Here is a 22,787-nt window from a genome sequence, read left to right as displayed (position 1 = left end):
TAGCAAATACAGCTGACTCGACAGTCTAAAAAAGCTTTTGCACTTGAATAAATAAAAAGAAAGCAAAAAGCCTCAACACCTTCGCTTTTTAAAACGATAAAATGACATATAAATAGTGACCGTAGGATTCGTTTCTTGGAGTGAGTGAGAGTTATTGGAATTCATTGGTTGGAGGCAAAACCAGCTTGTGCTTCACCATTTCGAGCCTCGCTAGGATTTTTCTTTCCAGGGTCGAGCAGCGTTGCACTCGTTGCAGTGACACCACCTGGAAGTTGGGCGTTCACATCGGCCTCTTTATGGAGCTCTGATTCCGAGAGTATGGCGTTGATGAGAGCTTCATCGTCATTGAAACCGTCTGGAAATTGCAACAGAGAACCGCCGTTCACGGCCGTCGGGGACCAACTGGAAAACGGCATATACATATCTGACTGAGGTAGTGATTGCCACGGATCAAACAAATTATCATCCACACCAGTGAATGCATTTTTGTCTCCAGCAGTGCCACCAAAAGACGCTTCTTTTCTAGAAGCCGAGCGCGGTTCTCCAGATTTAGCTGTATTCGGCGACCGGACAGACGAAGCATTCTTGGTTCTGCTGGTGCTGGGAGAGCAGAAAGGGAGTGATAATCTCCTTTGGTTGGAGCGAGGTGTGCGTCGTTTAGGAGTGGAAGCATTGCGCACGGTAAATTCGAAGGATGGGCTTTCAAATAGATCGTCTAGGTTATGATTAGTAGCAGACAGATTGTTTTCTTTTTCTGCTACCGGCTTCTCAGAACCCCGTGATACAACGCGAGGACTTCGACGTGGACTGTTCAACAGGGACTCACCCAAAGTCTTTAGAGGGCCATCATGATTATTCGGGAACAAGGCTCTTCTCACGGGCTTCGGAGTGAGGTTTTCATCATCCAGCTTCAATGTGTGGGCATCAAGGTTGCGCGCTGGACTTGATTGAATCGCTCTTTTGAGTGCTTCTATGGCTGCATTTTCGTCCCATCGACTCTCCAGAGTGCCCGATGAGCGCGTTGGTTCCGCGCTACTGGCTCGAATACGAGTGGGGGGATGTCCTAGTTCATCGCCGTCGTTGGGGTTTTCGTTCTCATTATCCATCGCAGGAGTGGCGTCGTCATCTTCTCCAGCTTGCGAACCATTGTCACACGCCGGCGAGGAGCTGTCTGTACGAGCGGGAGACGACTCTGATGGCAAATTCATCTGAGGTTTACTTCGGCTTCTGGTAGATGAGGAGACGCCATTTGACAGGGGGCCTTTACGCGTACGAGCCGACCGTTTGCGTTTGTCCTTTGCTGGTTGCTTGTTCCACCTGTTTTGTGGGCGCATGCTTTTGAACTTCTGAAGCCAAAGACCACAAGCTAGATTCCGTTAGCAAAACATCAAGGCTTAATCATGCATATACTCACGATTGCAGAGAAGAATTTGGTCAAAGTCTTTATCTGTATCCACAAGCGTTTTCTTGTATAATCGGAATTTAGTGATTCTTTCCTCGTCGTCTCTCTTCAAGGATGTCCAGAAAAGAAACTGAGGATCCTTGAGAAAATCATTTGCTTCCTGTTCGCTACCCTCAAAGTCCTTAGACCAAGCTCTCCTCCAGGTAGGAGTCTCAATAGCACCGCAGTTGTTGCAATAAGGAGGCACTTGGCCTTCCCTAATGCAATTTTCAAGTCGAGCTTGAACTTGCCGTACTCTTCGAGCGCCCGCTCCACTCCGTCCCTTCCCATCTTCGACCGGGTGCGACGACGGGGTCTCCGCCGAAGGCAAATCACTCATTGGGCCGGGCCAAGAGTTGGTATGGTTGGTATGGTGCAGGAAGCCTTGAGGCGGTATTATTGGATCGCTTGCGGGAATTGAATTGATTAAATGCTCTATTTCGCTTTGTGATATTGGAGCTGGCGCGAGTTTTTGTGCGGCCCTGATGCTTGTTCGGGATGAGGGTCGAGAAGCAGTGGAACTGTGTTGAGGGGGAAGCGCTGGAGCTTCTTTGGAAGAAGACAAAGATTCATATGGTCCGTCACTGGCCAAGAAATTATCCTTCCGGTGTGCAGAAACTGAAAGATCATTTGCTGGAGGAGTATGATGGCTTGTCAGCGGGCGCTGGTTGCTATGATTTATCGGATCACAGCCGGCTATCATTGCCGTATCATGGTTTCCATCGGGATTTGCACGCAGGCAGCCTTCTTCGTCCATCAAATCTTCAAGTGTAGCACTCATGAATCCAGAATCAGGTGGTACCGGTAAAGGTGGAAGAACAGGGCTTGAGCGACTATGGAAGCCACCGTCTGTGATAGGCGGGGATGACGGCATAGTGAATTGTGATTCAAAAATACCCTGGTATCGGTGATCATCGGGAGAAGCGGTTGGCAAGTCAGTGGACGGTATATCATCATATGATGGGTAGGGAGATTTATAAGATGATGTACTGTTGACTGATGATTCACGAAGGAGACTCGGAGCGGGACGGCTTCGTCGCATTCCTTCATTAGATGTGCGAGATATTGGTGTAGGGGGACGAACGGGCTCCTCAAGGGCACCTGAAGACGTAGAAGGATGGCTAGAGTTAGTTGGTGTAGGGCGATGGATCCGTACAGAGGCGGCTGTGCTGGCAGCTACACGAAGGGACCCAGGCTGGCGCTCAATATTCATGTCATCCTTGCCAGTTAAATCTGCTCTAAAAAGTCTGGCACGTTTCCTCGGTGGATGTTCAATCACCTCGTCACCACTTCCATAACCGGAATAGGTCGAACCTCGTCGGGTTAATGTACCTGGCCGTGGAAACTCGACGTCACGTAAAGAGGCTCGAGACAACGGGCGAACGGATGAAGCGTCGCTGTCTCTTCGTCTATGACCGATCAAAGACGGCTGTTGGAGTTGGTGCGTACTTGGCAGTATACCGACTGGCGAGTCACAACGACTGGGAGGATTCACTGGAGATGGTGCTGCAGAATCTGGATGAGTCGACGGAAATTCCCGAGGGGTAGAGCCTTCACTGAGAAGCTGATGGAACCTCTCTATACCAGAATGGTCTCTAGATCCATTTGGCCTCTCAGAGGATCGAGGACGCTGGCTGTGAGCAAACATGTGCGGGTTTTGTTGGACGAAGGAAGACCATGCTTGGGCATCAAAGTTTTCGGGAATCACGTTGCTTAATTCTCGATAGCGTTGCATACTTTCAAGATATTCGCTCTGCATGACAGTTGGTACTGGGACTAGTCGTAGCTTAACTTCTAGTGTTTCTTGTGCGCCTTTCGAGAAAAGTCCGAGGACATTTTTGCTCACACGTCCAGTCACAATGGTTTTGGATTGATGAGCAGGAGCATTTGGTGTAGTAGAAGCAGAAGCGAGAACCCAGGACAGCATCCCTTGACCGACCAAAGGTGTCTCATACTCCGAGTAGTCGTACGCATATACGGTGTAATCCTGGCCAAGTTTTGCTACCAACTCCGGACTGTAATTTGCCTTAGTGACCCTGTGCCAACAAGTGCTAAGATACTCCAATTGTATTTTGGCACTAACCTGGCTGATACAATTGCCTGTATACATGTCTTCAACTCAATGACCCCTATCTGTGTGTTTTCGTCAAGGTATGCGGTTTGAATATCGAGTAGATGAGGCCAACGGGCTAAGCAGTTTGTTTTATTCTGGTCATCGAACGTATAAAGTACCTTCACTGTAGATTTGAGTACGACTGTTAGCTGTTTACACAGAAGCGACGTATACGTTCAACGAATACGTACACCTCATGGGTCGGACGGTAATTCCGTCCTGAACTTCCATCCCAGCCACGATCCTCGGCTTTCACCATACGCAAGATATCTGCCGAGATGGAGTCGAAAGGTGTACAACGCAAAGTATCGGAGAGATCGTGGCTTTGTAAACAGCAAGCAAAGCTATCCCTTAGTCTTGATCGATGATGAACCACCTATGTAACTTCACAATTTTGCTGGCTTTCTAATTTCAACGAACGCTCGAGACGTAGTTGCGGTGAGAGTCTTGAGGAGAGGCTAAGGTTTCCTAGCGCTCTTTGTTATGCAAGGAATCAACACCGTCGACTGGGAGAAGGAAGAGTATGCACGATGTGCATGCGAAGAGCATAGATCCATATACTGGAATGCTGGAAGTGGGCGCCGGGGGTAATGCAGGACTGTCCATGCAAGGTGTTTGTTGATTGGACGACTCAGTGGTGTCTTGAAGAGAAGAGGGAGAGAGAAGAAGAGGATGAAGAAGGAGAAGAGTAGAAGAAGAGAAAAGGCCAAGCCAGGGTTGACCTGGTTATTTAGTGTGGACTCTGGAGAGTCAATGGCATGGGGGGGAGGCTGGCAGAGCAACAATCGCATCGTGAAAGCACCGAGCTTCACCAAGCGTGTTTCTTTCCACGCGACGTGACGCAGCCAATCGCGGTCGCGGAAGCTTGCTTGCCCGATATGTAATGTCACGTGGCCCGCGTCCCAGGTCATGTGATCTTATACGATGAGTCTAATTCTATTGAGAAAGACAAAAATTAAAGCGTCAATTCCGCATCTACAAATATGTTTTTTAGAAAGTTGAGAAGGATGGCTAGACACGAAAAGTTTTAATCCTTGGCCCAGTCGCGATGCTTGGTCAACTCCGACATCGATCATTCCAAGTCTATCGCACCGCAGCACAAAACTTTCAATTCATTTCTGCTTCAAAGAGCACGGATTCGAAGGGAGACTCGGGAAAGCGACCGTTCAGCTAAGCAAGACCAGGATTACTGAATCACCACGTAAGAACCTAAATGTGATGTTAGCAAGACCTGTAACAACAAGAACAATGACCGCGATGAGGGTGACTGAAATGACACAGTGAAGATCCGCGAAGAAATGAAGAAAGGTATAGCAACCTATAATGGTATGTATACATTCCAGCGAAGACGTACATTTTGCTAATAAAGCGATCCTTGTTGACCCCACGGCCTTTGCCACCTTTAGGCTTCTCCGTCCACATCTCTTTGACGTTTTCCAGAACCATATTGCAGTGACGATCGAACGCTTTTACTCGAGCGAGAATCTTGCGGTTATTGCGGCATGATATCAATACTTGTGTGTGGGTTCGAGTGGCAGTCTGAAGGAGAGACAGAGGTCCGGTAGTAAACTCGTATTCTTCTACAAGCCCAACCTCGTATTCACTATTGAAAATGATTGTTAGTAACTGGATGACTTGATAGCTCTTTGGTTGTAGACGAATCGCTCGTCGATATGATGAAATTGTAGGATGCTGAAGTTGTGGTGTCGGGAAAAAAGAGAATATCTAATCGGGATAGAAGAGGAAGTCAAAACGTACGTCAACTCACTGCGAGGCTTGTTCAAGAGGTCCCTATGCAACGAAGAGGTAATAGTTAGCGCAAATATGCAATGAAAATAGGTTGACTGGCCGACAGAGTAACCGGCTTATTGTCAACAGATATGGAATAGCAGAATTGGGAGGGGTAGCAGAAATTCTCACATACTGAATCTTGGGATCAGACATCTTGAGCATGTACAGAAAAAGACACGCGTGAATGCTCAAAGTGCTTCTCGAAATGCACTTTTGCGATTTGGAAAGCTGAACTGCCGCCAGGGAGCTTCCGCCCGGCAGAATAATGTCCAGGTCACGTGGATGACCCGCCATATCTATTTATCCGGCAGTAATTTATGTATGATATAGGTATTCGGTATCCGACAATATCATTAGGGTTGCAAAACGCTTACCAGTCTGTCGATCATTTTCCCTTCTGTAGCAAACACAAGTCTAGTGTCTATAGACTCACTGAAGAAAAACCAATAATAAGATGGCGTAACCCAAACAGTTCCACAGTTTTACATATGGATCAACAGGATATTCCTCTTGTGCAGGGCTCTGTTGAGCCCACGACACTTTTAGAGACAATAGGCCGTTTGTTACAAGAATTTTAGATATTGAAACGTTATAACTGCTTAGGTCCTTATGCGTTTGCACTGTGCAGAGATAGCTGACAGGCATGAGCTCTAGGATTGGGCATTAGTAGGAGCACGTATCTTTTAACTCACCAAGCAGAAAATAACACCACCTTCATATTACCATCACTGTTACTCCTGCTTCATTAAAGTTCCGCGAAATGGAATCCTTCCATCCCTTTGGAAACATGGATCTGAACCCAGATACCTATCGGCCCGCGCTGATTCCTTTGTTATGCAATATCCTCTTGCATGTGAGTGAATCTAGTAACCATTGACTTCATTGGATCGAAGCAGACAGCCGCAAGGTGATTGGTGGAGCAGTTGAGTCATCATTTCAGCCCTGGTGGTTCAGTGGTAGAATCCACCGTTAGGGCCAATTTGATTGGTTAACTCGGTGGGGTCCCGCGTTCGATTCGCGGCTAGGGCCCAATATTTTTGATCTTCCTGAAAAAGCTGGGTAATTGCAAAGCAATGGTTTTTTTTTTTCTATTCGGTGTGCCATGTCGCCTTACGGTGCGCAGGTGGGTCCCCCGCTTACCTCTTTAGAAACATTCGCGCTAACAGATGCCAAGACGTGCTAAATATAGTTAGATTTTGGGGGGAAGTTGGGGACCCCACCGTTGACCAATCTGGATCCCTAACTGGAATCTACTATGCTTAGCTGGATCTTCTTTAGACTCCTAATCCTTTATTTTTGTTGGGTCACTAGATCGCACTCGTTGGTTTGTGGGTGACCTCGGGAGTTTGAGCGAGGAGAAGCGGGGCGCGAAGGCACCATCTCGGATTATAGAAAGACGGACGTCGTTTTTGATGCCTGGCACGGATCTTACAGTGGTATCCGTTTGGTTTCTGAGATTCTCACGGCGTCACTCTCCTTTGATGTTTGAGGCAGAACCTTGAGTGAACTCATGTTCTCGGCTGGCGTATGAGGGGCCTCCAGAAAAGCACTGGCACAACGCATCTTATTGGCTTGCAGTAAGAGAAAAAAAGAAAGAATGTCGTTCTGTGATTCGCATTGGGAGTTTATCCGCCCCCGGGAATTTCTAGGACTTCATGATTCAATTCAACGATTATCTTACTGGTGACCGCGTCACCGAGAATGGTCCCGGTGCGATCTTTCTCGAAGTAGAAGTAAAGTATGTCTTCGAAGACCGGGCAGCACAGGGAGCATTCGCTTTTTAGTCGCCAGGCAATGTTATCACTACGACGCTGTGTCTTCAACTTCTTCCAAAATAGTAAACGTTGGGGTCTTCGTTATATTTGCCATAATGATTATGACGAGTCTCGTGCCAAATTTCATCCAGAGAGCAGAGTAACCTCGAGCTCGAACCCCCTGCGTTCTCCCTCATCTATTTCTATTGCTTTTCACAAATTATTTTTTTATAGAAATAGTCTGTGTCATGTTGGAATTTCCGGTCAAAGAATATCGAGGTATATGCCGTGCCACGCCTTGCAAGTCGAACCTTCGCGTTTGTCGATTCGTTTGCAGCCATATTGACAAGACACCCTTTAGTAAGCTAGCAGGGCGTTCTCCGGATCTCAAAGTCTCAAATCATTATTGGCAATCCAAGACCATCAATGACCCAACTGATGCTGGGTTACACGACTCTGTGGGGCGTAAGAGGTCTAGGTTGCATCCTAAGTGAAACGGCAAGAAAACAGAGAAAGAAGAGCTCACCGTTCTCACAGGTGAGTCGAGAGGAAAACTCAAACAAACAATGAGGTCGAATTAGGGCTAGAAAACCGCCTGGCTTGTCCTGCTTACGTGATGGTCTTCTTTCTTCCTTCCTGCGTCTCTTCCTTATAAAATCCCCTTCATGTCCCGCACTCTGCCAACCTCTGCCTGATGTCTAAAGCTCTTTTGTCCTAGTGGCTTTTTCTCTCTTGCCTTCTCTTGCCTTTTGTCTCCCATGAGTTTCATGAGTAAAAATGATTCCTTTTCGTTATACGCGTTTCAAAACATTTCGTCCACTATCCATGGATCAGTTGCGCTTCCGGCTGCCCATATTACCGACATGCGGACATACAGCGTATGTTGTCCGTGTCGGAAAACCGAGAAGCAAACATAAAAAAAAGAGCTTTTTATCACGTATTCATGTCATGGATCAGGCGGATACCCTAAAAGCCTAATGTTGGTTGGCGTTTTGGGAACATTTCTCTTTGTTTTTCGTGGAATTGCCATCTCGGGTTTTTTTTTTCTTTTCTTCCAGTGTGTCAGGCTAGTAATCAGAATGTACCAAGCAAACGAGCTTAACGAAAAATGGCAAATATTTGCAAACTTAAGCGTAGATTTTTCTCATCATAAAAGGTTGTATGTGCTTGTCCATCCAGGTGCCGTGACTTGCGGCTGAGCCGAGGTAAGCCAAAAACATGCTATTTCAGCGTCAACCACGGAGTTTCACAATAGTATCCAGTTACTTTCAATCGTTCAAGTTTAGCGACAAGAGAATTTATACATGCTAGGTATTCTCAGCTAGTCGAAGACTTCCTCTTGCGGTGCGAGCGAGAGGCATGAGCTACCCAGGTAAAGAGCGGCTAGAGGACAACGAAATCGATCAATCACATATAATCTAAACGACATGCCTTTCCCATTTAATATCATTGAACATGTCATTGCCGGCCAGCATATCCGAGAATACCCCCAGAGCATCAAAGGGAGCCAGGAAACGCCATTACAGCTCGTCATCAAACAGTATGTTCCAGTCGACCAGTCCGACCCAGTCCCCGACAATGCAGTTACGTTGATCGGGGTGCCTGGAAACGGGTCTTCAAAGGAACTCTACGAGCCACTCTGGGAAGATGTATACACCCAGTTGAAGAAGCAAGGTGTGCCATTGCGTGCCATCTGGGTTGCAGATCCCTCGAACCAGGGTGCAAGTGGAGTCTTGAACGAAGACGTTCAAGGGGATCAAAGTATGGCTTAAATTTCAAACATCACATTACGTACCAAACACTAACTCTATCTAGCCAACTGGTACGACCATTCCCGCGACCTTTTGCACATGGTCAATCATTTCAGGGATCAAATACCTCGTCCCATCGTCGGCGTGGGACATAGTAGAGGTTGTGCCCAACTGTTAGTCAAGAATTCCAACCTTCGGACCTCCGTTTTTACGCAAATATTTCGCTAATAAGGCTACAATAGCGTAAACCTTTCAATCATACATCCTCGGTTATTGTCAACTTTGATCCTCTTCGACCCGGTCATCTTAGACGTGGCTTTTAGCGGACCCAATCCCGCCATAATGCCCAGTCAACGCAAAGATCTCTGGGAATCGCCCGAAAGAGCGGCGGAGGCTCTCAAAAAAGGCCTTCGTAACTGGGATCCTCGTGTTCAGGAGCGATTCCTACGCTATTCACTCCGTCTAGTGCCCACGCGCCTTTACGACCCCAGCAAGGACCCTAGTATCCCTCGGACAGCAGTCACGTTGACCACATCAAAACATCAGGAAGCCTGGAACTACAATATTCCCAACCTCGGGCCGGAGTCTCTCGATAGACTTTTATTGGCAGATTGGGATCCGGAGAAGGAGCGTCCGTACCTCTTTTCTCGCCCGGAGTGTTGGTCTGCAATGCGGAATTTGCCGTTTCTTCGCCCGAGTGTGCTTTGGGTATTTGGCGGTAAGAGTTATCTGTCCCTGCCGGAAGCACAGGATGCCAAAATGCGAGTGACGGGAACTGGTATTGGGGGCAGCGGGGGAGTGGCAAAGGGGATGGTTGAGAAGGCCGTTCTGGCAGAGGGTAGTCATACGTTGGTGTTTGAGGAGCTGGACTGGTGTGCTTCGGTGACTGCTGACTGGATACAGAGCTGGTTTCGACGGTGGCTGGGTGATGAGGAGTTTTGGCGAGGATATCAAAGTCCAAATTCGGATTCTGAGATGCTGAGACTGTCTGATGAAGCCTTTCAGGTCGCGCAGATGAGTGTGGGGACGAAAAGGACTGAAAAAGCGACACTAAAGGGGAAGCTATGAGCTGGCATACTGTATTGTGGATAGATTATTACGGAAAAAAATATACTACAAAACGAACATTATCATAAATAATTCGTCGTTATTTCTCCATTCGCATTTAGGGTTAGCCTAAGGTTGGAATGTGAAGCTGCGCTAGACCAAACTTTGCTTAGTGCAATAATTAGCTCAACTGCAAGATATCAAAAAGGTTCGCTCAATAAAAGTGACAACAAGACAACTGGCAAATGAAAGTCGATAACACGTCACACATAAACATCAAAGGGCAATGATCTTCCCTAAAATGCACTGAGGTCCTTTACAAATTATTTCTTGAAGAGAATGGATTGTTTTTCACCATTTACAAGCTGTCCGCAAGCCCGCTCAGGAACTCAGACAAGCCATAGGCACCTGGGTCGGGAACCTTGCCCAACCACTCTTCTTCGCTTCCGACATACACAGTACGACCAAGGCTAGCCTTGAGGTGCTTTGTAGCCTCGGTGCCTTCTTGAGCAGCCTTTGCGGCAGCGTGGACATCGGCAGTCTTGGAAAGGGTGTCACAGAATGGGACGAGAGCATCGACCAATGTGCGGTCACCAACTTGTGCGGGCGTGTATTTGGCCAATGCAGTTACAGCTGATTTCAAAGCTTGGCCCCAAATTTTTGCATCCACGGGTATGGGCGACCCAGCGGTGTCTTGTGCGCGGAGACCGTGGACGAGAGCGTTTAGGAAGATGGCGTAGATAGCGCCCGAGGTGCCGTCCATGGTGGCTTCAACGGCGCCGACAATCTTATGCGCTGTGATAGCCACATCGTCATTGATATCATTACCCTCGACGACTTTGAGGACAGCCTCGGCACCGCGTTTCAAGCCAACACCGCAGTCACCGTCGCCGACAATGGTATCATATTTAGTGATCTTTGGTTCTGCATCGATGAGACGCCTAAGACCGGCTGATAAGCTCTTTTTGAGGATAGCAGGGTCGACTAGGTGATATACGTAAGTAGGTAGGTAAATAACGAGCGAAGTCGTGGAAAGAGCATACCTTTCAAATTACTAGGCAGGTCATGAGCCAAATCAGCTTTCTTCAGTTCCACCGGTCCATCTGAAGCATGCTTCTCCCAAGTCGACTTATGGATCGGAGCAGCCCAGCCAACTGCTTCGGTGGGTGTATCGAGAAGTTCCAGTAAGGATTTGCCAGGACCCAGTCCGGTATCAGCAAGCCGCAGAAGCGAAATGCTGAAACCAAGACCGTTTAGACTCGTTAGATATGTGCCTTGCAATGTCCTGACAGGCCTGATATCGTAATCTCTGGCAAGCTGCAAGGAAACCTCGGCGGTGATACCGGACAATTCAAGGGTGCTGACACTACCCAGATTATTGATCAACAGAACAAACTTATCACCAGGCTCACGTATCAACCAGGCACGGTCTGGGTCATTGTGGTCCAGAAGTTGAAGAAGCATTGTCTTGACGAGTGAGGGCAAGCTGAACGACTTCATACGGTGCGAGCCAGGCTCATTGTGAATTCCCATACCCACTTCAACCTCGTCATCGGGCACAAACTCGGACGACACGTCGCGACCAGGGACATGTACGTGTTCAAGAGAGGAGCCTAGAGTGACGGTGTTGGCATTTGTAAACTGTGCAATGCGGTGGACATCCTCCAACGATGCTCTGTTTTTTGGGGGTCACAATTGATGATTAGCGACAACATCTTGCCAGTTTTTTTTTTTTTTTTTTGTCATTCGTCAACAGAGATTGAGATACTCACCCAGTTTCTGCCAACGCACTAGCGATCTTTAGAACTAGAATACCTCCAGCAAGACCACGTCGACCAACCTTACCACCCTTGGAGCGCCCGACGCCGACATCATCGCCGATAGCAAAGAACTCAGCCTTCCGGCCGGCTGCCTTAGTCTTTTCGACGGCCATACCGAAGTGAAGGACGTCTCCAGTGTAGTTCATTGGAATAATGAGAACGCCCTTGTCTGTGTCGACGCAGTCGATGGCGGCTCGGCTGATTTGCTCGGCAGAAGGAGAGGCAAAGATCGTTCCTGCGACGGAAGCAGTCAGGAAGCCCTTGCCTACATAGCCGGCAAAGGCAGGCTCGTGGCCAGAGCCTCCACCGCTGATCACAGCAACATTTGACCTGTTTGTGGTTTCGGGGCGGCGAAAGATGACCTTTTGCTCTTCATCAAAGGCTAGAGATGGGTTGGTGAGAGTGAGGGAGCGGAGGGCAGATAGGACAAGGTGAGTTGGGTCCGAGAAGAAGTGCTTGGCTGTGTTGTGGGAGGAGAATTAGCTAGACATTCCCTCATCCCCCTTTTTAAATCACTTACACGACATGTTTTTCGAGAGTCTATTTATAAGGCCTACCTGGGAAATGCGGACCTTAAGAAAAGGATAACCCGATTCCGAGGATGGGGAACGATTCAGGGGCGACAAAAGTAGCTTTATATAAGGTGCAAGAACGCTACTATGAATGCGAAATTAGGCAGATTAGGGCAAAGCAGCGCAACCCAAAAGGGAACCGAGGGCGGCGGGCAGATATTAGGATTATGAATATAGAATGGATATGTGTATGTATGGATGGATGGAGATAGCCGGGGAGCTCGCCGAAACGTCGGAAAAGGCGGGGGTGGGGACAAGGCAGGCAAGGCAGGGCTTCCAAGATTTTTCTAGACTGTCGACTGGTTAGAATGATGTGCAAACATGTGAGGTAACACCATCGTCAACTTCCAGCAGAATTCTAACCGGTTGTTCACAGAAAGCGGCAAATCCCAAGCCGCGCAGTCAACCCAGCGTGGGGGTTGCGTTTGCCCTTCACTCTACTACAGCGACATCACTCAGATATCCACGTTGTATAGCAAACTTTGGACACTAATTTGTGAGGCACGTGGGGGGGTACTCGCTCGAGATGGCGTGGGGGGGTAGAAACAGGACACGAAGACAAACTAAAAAGGTAGTAAAGGAAAACGTACCTGCAGCAAAAAGACCAAAGCCAAAAAAAGGCCGAGCAAAAGCAAGAGGAAATAGGACTGAAGAGATGGAGGAGGGAGCAGATCAAGCAAGCTCTCGAGGGGTATGGAGGAGGTACTTATACTGACACCAAGAGTGCCTGTCTATCATACTATCAATCAGGAAGCAAGGCATAAACCCCAAGGTTTGTTGGAACCCCAATTCCGCATAAAGTTAATAATTGATCAATCTACGCTGACGACTTTTCTTTTTCTATTTTTTTTTCTTCTGCTCACATGGACAGTCTTGATACAAAGTGTCTCCACAGCGACTCCGCTTGGAGAGCTGTTCGGTGCTGATAGCTTGGGAAGCTTAGGAGTGCATAGGGGCCCTGGAGGGAATCTGGGCCGGTCTAGTTGGCTAGATGCACGGCGGATACGGTGTGCGTAGTTGCTATTGGCTTGACAGTTGTACATACATCCGCGGTGGTAGTAGTATACGGTGTAGAATTTGTAGAACTATGAGAGCTGTTCCCGGCATTTCTATATTTGGATATTCCGCGAGGAACGCGGGACAACCAAAAACATCCTGTTCCATGCAAAACGACCCAAGTTCAACAATAATCCAAGCCGATTTCTCGCCCGAGTATCAGCAGAAAGCTGTATCCTTACAATTGATTGCCCACGCTGCAATAGCATGCGTGTTTGGTACATCTCTGTAAATCTTTACGTCTTGTTGATAGACCCGGCATGCTGGGAGTGCTGCTATTGGCTGCGGCTCCTAAGCACCCTTACGGGCCTCAGGCAGTAAGGCATACAAGGCAGACAAGGCGATAATACCGTTTCGGCCGAATCCATCGGCCTTCCTCCGCTGCTAGAATGAATGATTCTTTTCTCTTCTCTTGCAGCAAATTATGCATTTCGTTCTACTTTAACTGCATAGTTTCGTGTGTATGTATGTGTGCATTGACATTAATACAGACCATACCAATCTAATTAGGCTAGATAACTGTACCGATTTCCCTCTTCACGCTCCATGTAGTCTTTCTCAATCAGCCTGTGTACCGTTAATTAGCATCGCTTGGATTTGAAAGGGATTTCAGTGTGGAAGGTTAACATACTTCTCAATGTTCTTCTTGATCTCCGCTGGCTCCAATACTCCGCGACTGCGCGTTGCCTTGATCACTTCCGCAACGAGCTCTGCATGCGTAATAATCTTGCGACTTTTCATGATTCGGACGATTGCTGCCTGCGTCTCGTAGTGTCGATCTGCCGCAACTCGCTCGTGTGTCGTCTTGTTTTCCTCTTTAGTCTCCTTGAGCTGGATCTGGTTGATTTTGATCCTCATCTTGGGGTCCTGGAAAGTGGCGTTATACGAGAACACATCTGTCTTATTGACATCCTTGCCCTTTGGGTTTTTAAAGAGCACCCGATACTTGGCACATGCTAGCGATTGCAGGGTTCTCGTGAGATCTCCATCAGCTATTGAGATATGTTAGCACCTTAACAAAGACGAGATGGAGATGAATACATACAAAGACCTGTGGCTTCTTGGATCTGACCGTAGCTCAGAGTTTCACCATCTGCCACATCGTTGAATAGCAATAAGACGATTGCTTGGAAAGAGCTGACAACAATTTCTTTGTTGCCCTTCGCGAACCGCGATCGGAGCTGGCAGTGTGCCAATTGATGTTTCCAGCTGAGCTTCCGCCCATTGTGCTTCGTATGATAGTAATGCTCGAAGTCCGAGATAGCCTTGGCAATGTCGGGAGGAATGCGAACTGGTGCATCCGCATACGTGGGCCATGCTGCCGCAGACAAGACACTGACATGAAGATCTAGACCGAGCCGCGTCTGCCGTTGTGATTGATACGCGTTGTAAGAACTCATTTCGTCTCTAGCTAAGTCCATGTCGCGAAACATAGCCTCGAGATTGTGAGTAAAGCTAGAACCGCACTCTGGAATCCATTCGCATTAGTTTATCGTTCACACTGTTTTCCATGACAAAAATAACATAGATAGGAATTTCTCACCCGTCTTTAACCGAGCTAACATGCTCTTTTCCGCATCATCACTGGCGCTTCGATTCATGAGCAGACGGCGAGCAAGGTCATTCTTGTAGAATGCTTCAAACACTGCTTTGCCGTGTACAAACCGGAACAAGTCCAACACTTTGTCTAGCTGCTTGTTAATCTCTGTATCTTCATCCGCCAAACTAGTGTCCCCGGCCTTTCTTCCAATCACCTTCAGGCCGCCTTTGAGTAGTGTATCCACGTATTTTGCAATCATTTCACCCGTTTTGGCATTGTCAGTGCCCCAGCTAGACTGCGTTTTCTTGGTTTTGTTCATAAAGCTCTCAAATGCTTCACGAAGAACATGGCCAAGTGTTTCATCCTTATGGAACGACTCTACCCACGTATCATCAAGCTCCTGCTTGAAGTCGAGTAAACGGCTTACCATCTCAGCCTCACGTTGAGCATCAAATACTATAGTTTCCCCTTGCTCCTCGATATATTTGCTAAATGAAGTTCTTAGTTTGTGGCCGAGCTTGACGCGTTCCAATAGTGAATACACTCGTTCCAGAGCATGTTTGTTCTGAGTCGTCATCAGGCCCAATAAGTCAGGTTGTGCCAACAAAATATCCTCCTTGTCTCGCACCAAATACTCGTCAAAGAGTGTTGACAAGCTTTGCTGGGTGTTTCGGAGCAATGCATAAAGTTCACACCGAGTCAATTCCTTCTCGATGAGATGGTGGCTGTTCTCTGCGTATGTGCCAAGATATTGGCTATCCGCCTCCTTCTGGGACCACGATTTGAGAAATGCTTCGGATTCGGAGAGAAATAGCGGTTCAAAATGACGCGCATACACACCGAGGTCGTGAAACAAGGCAATAGTCTTCTTCAATAGATCAGAGCCCCCTTCACCTGCTCTTTCGGCCGCAATCAAGTCGCATGTGCCTTGAAGTATCTTTGGCCTCAACTCTTCATCAAGAAAAATGTACGTTTGGAACTGAATTAACCCCATCTCGTTGATGATGGGATAATCTTTCGAGTGTAGCAGGAACGACTGGTCTAAGTAGTAGAATATCCATCGAATTGTGACCTGGCCATGAAAAGTTAGGGAAAAAAAAATGCCAAATCACTTTTAACTTTAGCTCTATTACTAAAGTCTATTACTTACCAACTTTGTGTTCCATGCCGCCCAAGCACCGACAACTGCCTGCAGTGTGTCGACGTCGGTCCCATGTTTTGATCTGGCCACCATATCCTGCCTCAGATTGTTGACAACGTATGTCTTGCATCTTTCCTGAAGCTTTTGTGCTAACACCACCGCGCGACCTTGGCGGCAAACGTTCTCTGCACCTTTGTATAATTCCTCGAGGGAAGTCATCGGCTTCCCGCCGTCAAAGACCGTTTCCAAAGCAGTTGATAATTGGGACCAAATCTTCTCGAAATATTCATCTGAATTCAACCGCGGCCCCGAACGGAGATTCTTGACTACTAGTCTTTTGGCACCTGTGTGTGGCGTGAAATTGCTCGGCCGTGAGACAACGGCAGGCCCGTTGACTTTTCGCGAGAATTTTTCATTTGTCTTGGAGTCTGAACTCGAAAAATTGTACATCTTGTCAGATGAAATCAACGTATGTCTAGATTTGTTCGGGGATGGCGAGGGCGTGATCGAGCTTCGAAGTCGTTTCGGTGATGAAGGCTGCTGACAATCCCTGGCTTGGGGGTTGTTGCTCGACAAGAGATCCGAGATGCTTCTCTGGTGTTGTTCGTCACTTTCTTCGTGAACCTGTCTCCTCTTTTCGGCTGTCCCGCGCTTGCTGCCTCGGTGTTCGGTCGCTCTTGGATTGTGCTGCATCTACCCTAGCTCGATATCTCCCACTGGAGATGGCTATGAGAGGCGGAGGGATAGACCTGCGACTTAGGTTTTAAACATCGGAAGTATATAGGTAGACCTTGATGGCATGCGATTCACGTAGAAGGTTGTGGAACCAGTCGCGGTGTGACGGCGGTGGTGGTGGTGGTGGATGATGGATGGATGGATGAGTGAGCGATTACATACCTAACGAAGGTCGTGCGGAGATAAGATACGTACGCTCGGCCGTCGAAGGCCGCCGCTCCACATACTGCTTAAAGACTAAGTCGACATTTGTATATTGGGGAATTGCTGTTTAATAAGTCTGAACAATACAGAACTCTTGCGTATTTACTCTCTTTCGACCTTACATAAGTAGAGACAAATCTACCTCACAAACGTGGGCAATAAACACTAAGATTGGTTCAACTAGCTGGCTGGCTACATGCAATTCAACTCCTTCCAATGACTTTTCTAATGTCCATGACCCTCAACACCGGCAAGCAAAAATATGAGCATCCTAAAATCACCCTAGGAGAAGACCCTCTGTTCTGTGCTTTGTTCTAAGTCCTGGTCCTCGAACTAAATATAAAACGCATTAGTATGTGGGAGCATAGCGAGAATCTTCAAATCCCAAACACTTACCTCCACAAAACCAGCAGCACCAATTAGTGCTACATAAGCTTTGACAAGGCTTTGGATCACCTCACGATGATTTGAAGACACCTCCCCACCTATCTTGGCATGGCGCTTGAATATGCCGACCATACTGGGCCTGTTTTCCGTAAGGAAGTTCCGTGTGTGATCCATGATCTGTTCGTTGTGAAGACCCCGGGAAAATACTGCTAGGACGATAACTCGCAACATTGCGGCAAGAAGTTCATAATAATTCCGTAAAGCATCCGGGTTATCCATGTCTACGCTTGTTGTTAGTGCCATTATTTTACACCACCAATGAACTGTGAAAAGCTGACCTATTCCAATATCTGGATCAGCAGCGAAGAGTCGTGACTCTCGGATTGAAGCAAAAAGCCCAGCATTCAGCACAAGAGTCGCCCCAATCTTCGTCTGACAAAGTTTCTGGAGGAATGAAAGGAGTGCGTGGTAGAACGATATCAATAGGGGCACATCTGGAAATCATAATCAGCATACTCGCTTGTCCTCATTTGCGATTTGTGAAAGGGAAATGCCTTGAACATACCATGCGCCTGAGCATCTCTAAATTCCGAAGACAGGAACTTAATAGAATCCAGAAACATGCTAAGGTAGTTGGATTGGGATATTGTCTCTGCCAACAAATGGGAACCTTCTTGGGCATCTAACTCAGCAAGCAGATTCAAAAGGAGTATAGCAGACACTTTGCAAGTATCCTGCCCAGCATACGCGTCGTCGCTAACAACCTCTATCAAGGAAACGCCGGAAGCCTTGACAGCTTGTTGGCACTGACGCCGCAAGTTCTGGTGTATAGAGCCGGGTGTCTTTGTGATTCGAGAAATATAATGAGCACAGATGTTATAGAAAGATTCGCGGAGAGATACATCTCCGATGGCCAAAGAGACGCCTCGGATGCTGATTTGGAATAGTTGGTAGAGTTTCTCATCGATCAAATCACCCCCACGACTAGGCTGACTTGCTGACGTTGAACTTCCAAGTTTGCTTATGAGGGTTTCCGCTAACTGAGAAAGCTGAATTGCTTCGGCCACATTCTCAGTCATAGCAACTTCAAGTTTTGGCGTAATCAAACTGATTGCTTGAAGTACAAAAGTCCTCCGCCGCCCCTCTTCCATATCACATGAAATGACCATTGTTGTGATAAGTTCAGCCCACGAACGGATAGCAAGAAACCGATTGAAATGTATCTGTTTCTCCACATTTATTACGCGCAAGAAGACGAGAACGTGTTCTGCTTCTAGTTGAAATTGCTCTTCCTCCTGTGGCCGGACTGGATTGCTCCCTACAAATTCTTTCCGCCTCAATTGGATGAGTTCATGGGCTGCATCAAGATCATACAATATAAGAGAGCTGTCAGATTGGGGTTTGGCACAAATTTCAAAATCCACTCCCTGGAGGAAATGCAATTTAGGGAGTAATAGGCCATGCGAAATTTTCAAGTCTGCGAAGTCGAAAAGATCAAAGACGGTAGCATGAGGTATTGTCTCCCCGTTTTCAACAAGTGACATTCCAAGCAATGTCGACAGAATGTCCAGTTGCAGTGTTTGCGATCCCAACTTTGAAGCAGCTCGGATTTCGGTAGCCGCATAGTCATACAAATGACTACGGTAAGCTAGGAATTCAGAGAGAGCACTTGCGGAATCAGAAAGCCAAAATTCTTCTGCGAAGGAGGGAAATTCGTCCCAGAGTGTGTCGAGATTAACAAGGGGCTGGTTAATAAAAGACACTGTCAAAAAGCGACTCATGCGAAGCTCGGTCAGGACAAAGGCAGACGACAACTTTGATGACCAAAGATGTCTCAAAACCTCGAAAGCCAGGCGCTTGGAATGAACAGTCCATGATAGGATATTTCCGTCGATTTCGGTAGGATATGTCTGTATGAAGTTGATCACAGCATGAAGTAACGACATGCCCTTGGCAAAGAGGCTCTTCGAGTCCACATCGAGTGTGCTGCCTACACAGGAAAATCCAAGAAGCAAATGTGCAATATTGGGCCTGTCTGTGATCATGGCAAGACAGCTATTCAGCAGCCCCAGAAGTCCTTCTCGAATCAAATATCCAGACGACGTGGGGCCATAGTCAAGCTCCCTAGGATCAGGTTGCATCTGATTGACTAATGGCCGAGATACACTATCTGCATCAACTTCTGTACTGAGAACTTCCACAATTCTGTTCGGTGATTTCCAAGTAACGAGAAATGTTGCTGTAGACTTGTTGAGCTTCCTAGAACTCGAAAGTTTCTCCAGCAATGCCATAGAAACAACCGTGAGCTGTTGATGACCAGTCCCGCAATAGAGACATAGATCAGGTATCAAAGGAAGATTGTTCAGAATGCTGTCCTCAAATGAGGCAAGAGCCGAATTTGCCACAGTGGCCTTAGCTGTAGTTATCTGGTTTCTAAGTTGTGGGCGTACAATGTTAAGGTATGTTGATTGAAGGTCCAAGAGCAAATTCATCACCTCCACGCTCTTCACTAAAGATTGTATGAGGACTGAGTCGGACGCTGCCTTTGCCACTTCGGATGCATCTTGCCTAGCTGTCACGAAAAGGGTCTTGAGCACGTCTTCATTGAATAGCCACTCGAAGACCCGGGCAAATGGATGTAGACGAATGTAATTGTTGAGATCCGAAGAATTTATGCTCGTTTCTGGGCTGGCGGCAGGTTGGTGGGCAATGCCCACCAGGTTTTCATTGAATGTTGCCAGGCAGGTGGCCACAAAAGTTAGACAGTTCAGTGCAAGCAGTCTCCCCTGCGCCTCGCTGACGTCGGGGATTTTACGTGCAAATGCATGACCTATAATGAAATCGATGTATGGTTCAATGCCGGGCATTCGGTACGATGCTCCTAGAGCCTCTGGGAATGGTAGCGCGAGTTGCTTATCGGGTAGATCAGATGTCGGCGTAACCAGTGAGTGAACCAACTCAACAAAGGAGTTTGTTTGATCAAAACTTTCTCCAATCTTTTGAAATGCATGCCGCTCGTGCCAGGCCGGTTGGTTGGAGAGTATCGGTGCCTTTGCTAGCCCGGAAGCGTTTGCTGCGGCGCCCGAGATCCACTGGTCAAGAGCTAGCCACATATCGTTGCCATGGTTTGACGTGCGGTCTGTCATCAAAGCTTTGAGAGTACCAAATGCGCTTGCTCTGAGATGTGTGGGGATAGAGCCACTACACAGAGTTAATAGTGTGCTAACGACGTTGAAGCTAGGATGGTGTAGCATCCACTCTCTAATAGTGCTACTTTGTTTGGATAAATGCCCAATGAGTCGAAGGTAACAAGTGAGCATTACAGGACTTTCCGGTTCGTTCATGTCGGCGTTTTCCGATTTTCGCGTGTGAAGTATTTGATTTGATGCCGAGGGCTTTTCAGTAACCTTTGTCGCGTAGAGCTGAAGTTCCGCGAACATTTGGCTCCAGTTCATGGAAGGCGAACGCCTGAATTTAACGGACATCTGTTTATCTTCTTCAGATAGAAATCTATGTGCCGCTATCGCGTTGTCTTCACCTTCCGAAATCGAGCACAACATTTCACAAAAGGCACTAACGCGTGGAACAGTCTGCCGTTTCGATGCCCACTGTAGGAAGCCGTATAGATTGCCATCTGTATCGGCCCAGAACTCCTGCGCGGGATCATGCCGACCCTCAAAGGCAAATGCCATTATGACCAGGAAAGTTTCCAAGTGCGTGCGCGCTTCTAATACACCACGGTGCAAGCTAGAATTGAGCCCATCCCTAAGTGCAGTGATTTGGTCTAGGCGCTGAGCATCTTCGTCGGTCTTCAGCATTCGAACAGCATTTGGCATATTGGCGATGCATGACTCTGTAAATGTATCAAAATGCTCCATTAAAAGTGATTTCAAAAATTCAGAGACAGTGTCGGTGTCTAGCACAAAGGCCTGGCTTTCTTTCAACAAGAGGCTCACTAGTTCATTTCTGGCTGGATGATTCCATTCCTCATTGTCAACACTCGCACAAATGGCGAGCATAAATTCAAGAGCTCCGTCATCTAGGCAATCCTTAAAGAGCTTGGTTCGCTCTTCTGCCTCCTTTTCAAGATCAACGCCTTGTAAGGGCGAGGCTGGGCCCGAATCAAAATACCATCCGCTGTAGACCGATAGCCACCAGGCTATCACAGCCGCATGGAAGGAAGCGAGGGCCCATACGCTGCTATCTTTGGTGGAAATAACTGCCAAATGGAGGCTTCGAGCCTCACGCTGCGTGCCAGATCCGCTAGGAGAACCGTATTGAACGAGTGAAGCAATGATTGCGGGGATGTAATGCACTAGAAGCAAATCAAATCGGTCTAGTTTCCGCATACGATCTAATAGAAATCGAACATCTTCGGAAGAGGTGTACGTTCCTTTGAAGAGGTAGCAGACAGTGGCTCCCAGAGACTCGTGTTGCTGGATTAAACTCGCACGTTGGTACTCAAAGGCCTCCGTGATATCGGCATCGTCGGCCTGGCCAACAATGGAGACTTTTTGAATTTGATCAGCGATGAGAGTCAACCACCTCTCCATTTCTTCCATAGCTGCAAAGCATTTCCTTACAAAGAGAGACGCATTGCGAAATGTTCCCTCTTTTGTTTCGAGGATATGAGCGACCATATTTTGCATCAATTCCTGTATCTCCTCTCGTTCCACATCAAACGACTCTTGAAAGATCAAGCGCAAGCATTCGAGCAAGAAGTGTCGACGTTCGTGAAAGCGCATGATGGCAGTAATGAGCGGCGTCCTATCGAGCTGCTGAGCCTCCTCTTGCGCCGCCATGAAAAGACTGGCTGCTTCAAGTTCGTCAAGATTCAGCGCATCAGCAAGTTGCAAGGCTCCTTGCTGAAAGTCGGGATTGATCGCATATTCGACGTCCTCAATTGTTAATTTTCCTGGGCAGACATAAGCCAGTCAGCACTGGTCCCCTCACAGATCTGAGAATCGCGATCAGCACTCTCACTCACCTGTCAGGACCGATTTACGACTGTTGTCATTCTTCGGCGGCTTGTCCAGGAGTATGCGAAAATCATGAAGGTGAGATTCTAGTTCGAGACAAAGACGTTCAATGTTGACCATCGAAGAATCGGTAATGACTGAGAGGTCTTGATACAGGCCACGCAGGCCTCCCAGGGATTCAATGCCATCCATAGTCCGGTCAATATCTGGAATAGAAAATGGAACGACTGGGAGGAGAAAAGTAAGCCTGCCTGGCTTCGTTTCTCAGCGCGATCCTAGCTGTTGTTGCTTGTTTGACGCGGGCAAAAAGTGCAGGCGGAGAAAGATCGCGGCGGCGGCCAATCTCCACTCGAGCTTTCTAAATTCTGCAGGTGCGGAGCTTCCCTTCCGGCCGTGGGTGAACTGAAATCAACAATCTTTCCATCTGATTTCTCTCCTCTGAGTAAATATATCTAT

At 47.6% G+C, this 22,787-nt stretch overlaps 6 protein-coding genes across 6 annotated transcripts; 1 reads left to right on the top strand and 5 right to left on the bottom strand.

Moving 5' to 3' along the window:
- Window positions 1-161: 161 nt before the first annotated feature.
- Window positions 162-3,813, bottom strand: UA08_06546 (hypothetical protein; the record flags this gene model as incomplete). Its single annotated transcript, XM_020268835.1, has 6 exons — window positions 162-715; window positions 827-1,366; window positions 1,415-3,477; window positions 3,525-3,630; window positions 3,674-3,696; window positions 3,746-3,813. The coding sequence occupies 6 exons, from the start codon at window positions 3,811-3,813 to the stop codon at window positions 162-164; spliced, it is 3,354 nt and encodes a 1,117-aa protein (XP_020118431.1).
- Window positions 3,814-4,720: 907 nt separating this feature from the next.
- Window positions 4,721-5,498, bottom strand: UA08_06545 (Small nuclear ribonucleoprotein Sm D2; the record flags this gene model as incomplete). Its single annotated transcript, XM_020268834.1, has 4 exons — window positions 4,721-4,763; window positions 4,909-5,157; window positions 5,313-5,345; window positions 5,479-5,498. 4 exons carry the CDS (start codon window positions 5,496-5,498, stop codon window positions 4,721-4,723), a joined length of 345 nt encoding a protein of 114 aa, XP_020118432.1.
- Window positions 5,499-8,526: 3,028 nt separating this feature from the next.
- Window positions 8,527-9,918, top strand: UA08_06544 (hypothetical protein; the record flags this gene model as incomplete). Its single annotated transcript, XM_020268833.1, has 3 exons — window positions 8,527-8,860; window positions 8,915-9,023; window positions 9,093-9,918. 3 exons carry the CDS (start codon window positions 8,527-8,529, stop codon window positions 9,916-9,918), a joined length of 1,269 nt encoding a protein of 422 aa, XP_020118095.1.
- A 337-nt stretch (window positions 9,919-10,255) lies between these two features.
- Window positions 10,256-12,244, bottom strand: UA08_06543 (hypothetical protein; the record flags this gene model as incomplete). The annotated part of the gene is made up of 4 exons (XM_020268832.1): window positions 10,256-10,881; window positions 10,941-11,572; window positions 11,670-12,177; window positions 12,238-12,244. The coding sequence occupies 4 exons, from the start codon at window positions 12,242-12,244 to the stop codon at window positions 10,256-10,258; spliced, it is 1,773 nt and encodes a 590-aa protein (XP_020118321.1).
- Window positions 12,245-13,851: 1,607 nt separating this feature from the next.
- On the bottom strand, window positions 13,852-16,719 carry UA08_06542 (hypothetical protein; the record flags this gene model as incomplete). Its single annotated transcript, XM_020268830.1, has 5 exons — window positions 13,852-13,912; window positions 13,977-14,337; window positions 14,391-14,813; window positions 14,889-15,957; window positions 16,036-16,719. The coding sequence occupies 5 exons, from the start codon at window positions 16,717-16,719 to the stop codon at window positions 13,852-13,854; spliced, it is 2,598 nt and encodes an 865-aa protein (XP_020118327.1).
- Window positions 16,720-17,247: 528 nt separating this feature from the next.
- UA08_06541 (hypothetical protein) lies at window positions 17,248-22,523 on the bottom strand (the record flags this gene model as incomplete). The annotated part of the gene is made up of 5 exons (XM_020268829.1): window positions 17,248-17,298; window positions 17,362-17,633; window positions 17,691-17,846; window positions 17,918-22,267; window positions 22,340-22,523. The coding sequence occupies 5 exons, from the start codon at window positions 22,521-22,523 to the stop codon at window positions 17,248-17,250; spliced, it is 5,013 nt and encodes a 1,670-aa protein (XP_020118433.1).
- Window positions 22,524-22,787: the final 264 nt, after the last annotated feature.

The sequence above is a fragment of the Talaromyces atroroseus genome, assembly GCF_001907595.1.
Source record: "Talaromyces atroroseus strain IBT 11181 chromosome Unknown scaffold_9, whole genome shotgun sequence".
Taxonomy (NCBI): domain Eukaryota; kingdom Fungi; phylum Ascomycota; class Eurotiomycetes; order Eurotiales; family Trichocomaceae; genus Talaromyces; species Talaromyces atroroseus.
This window is presented reverse-complemented; position numbering and strand designations above follow the sequence as displayed.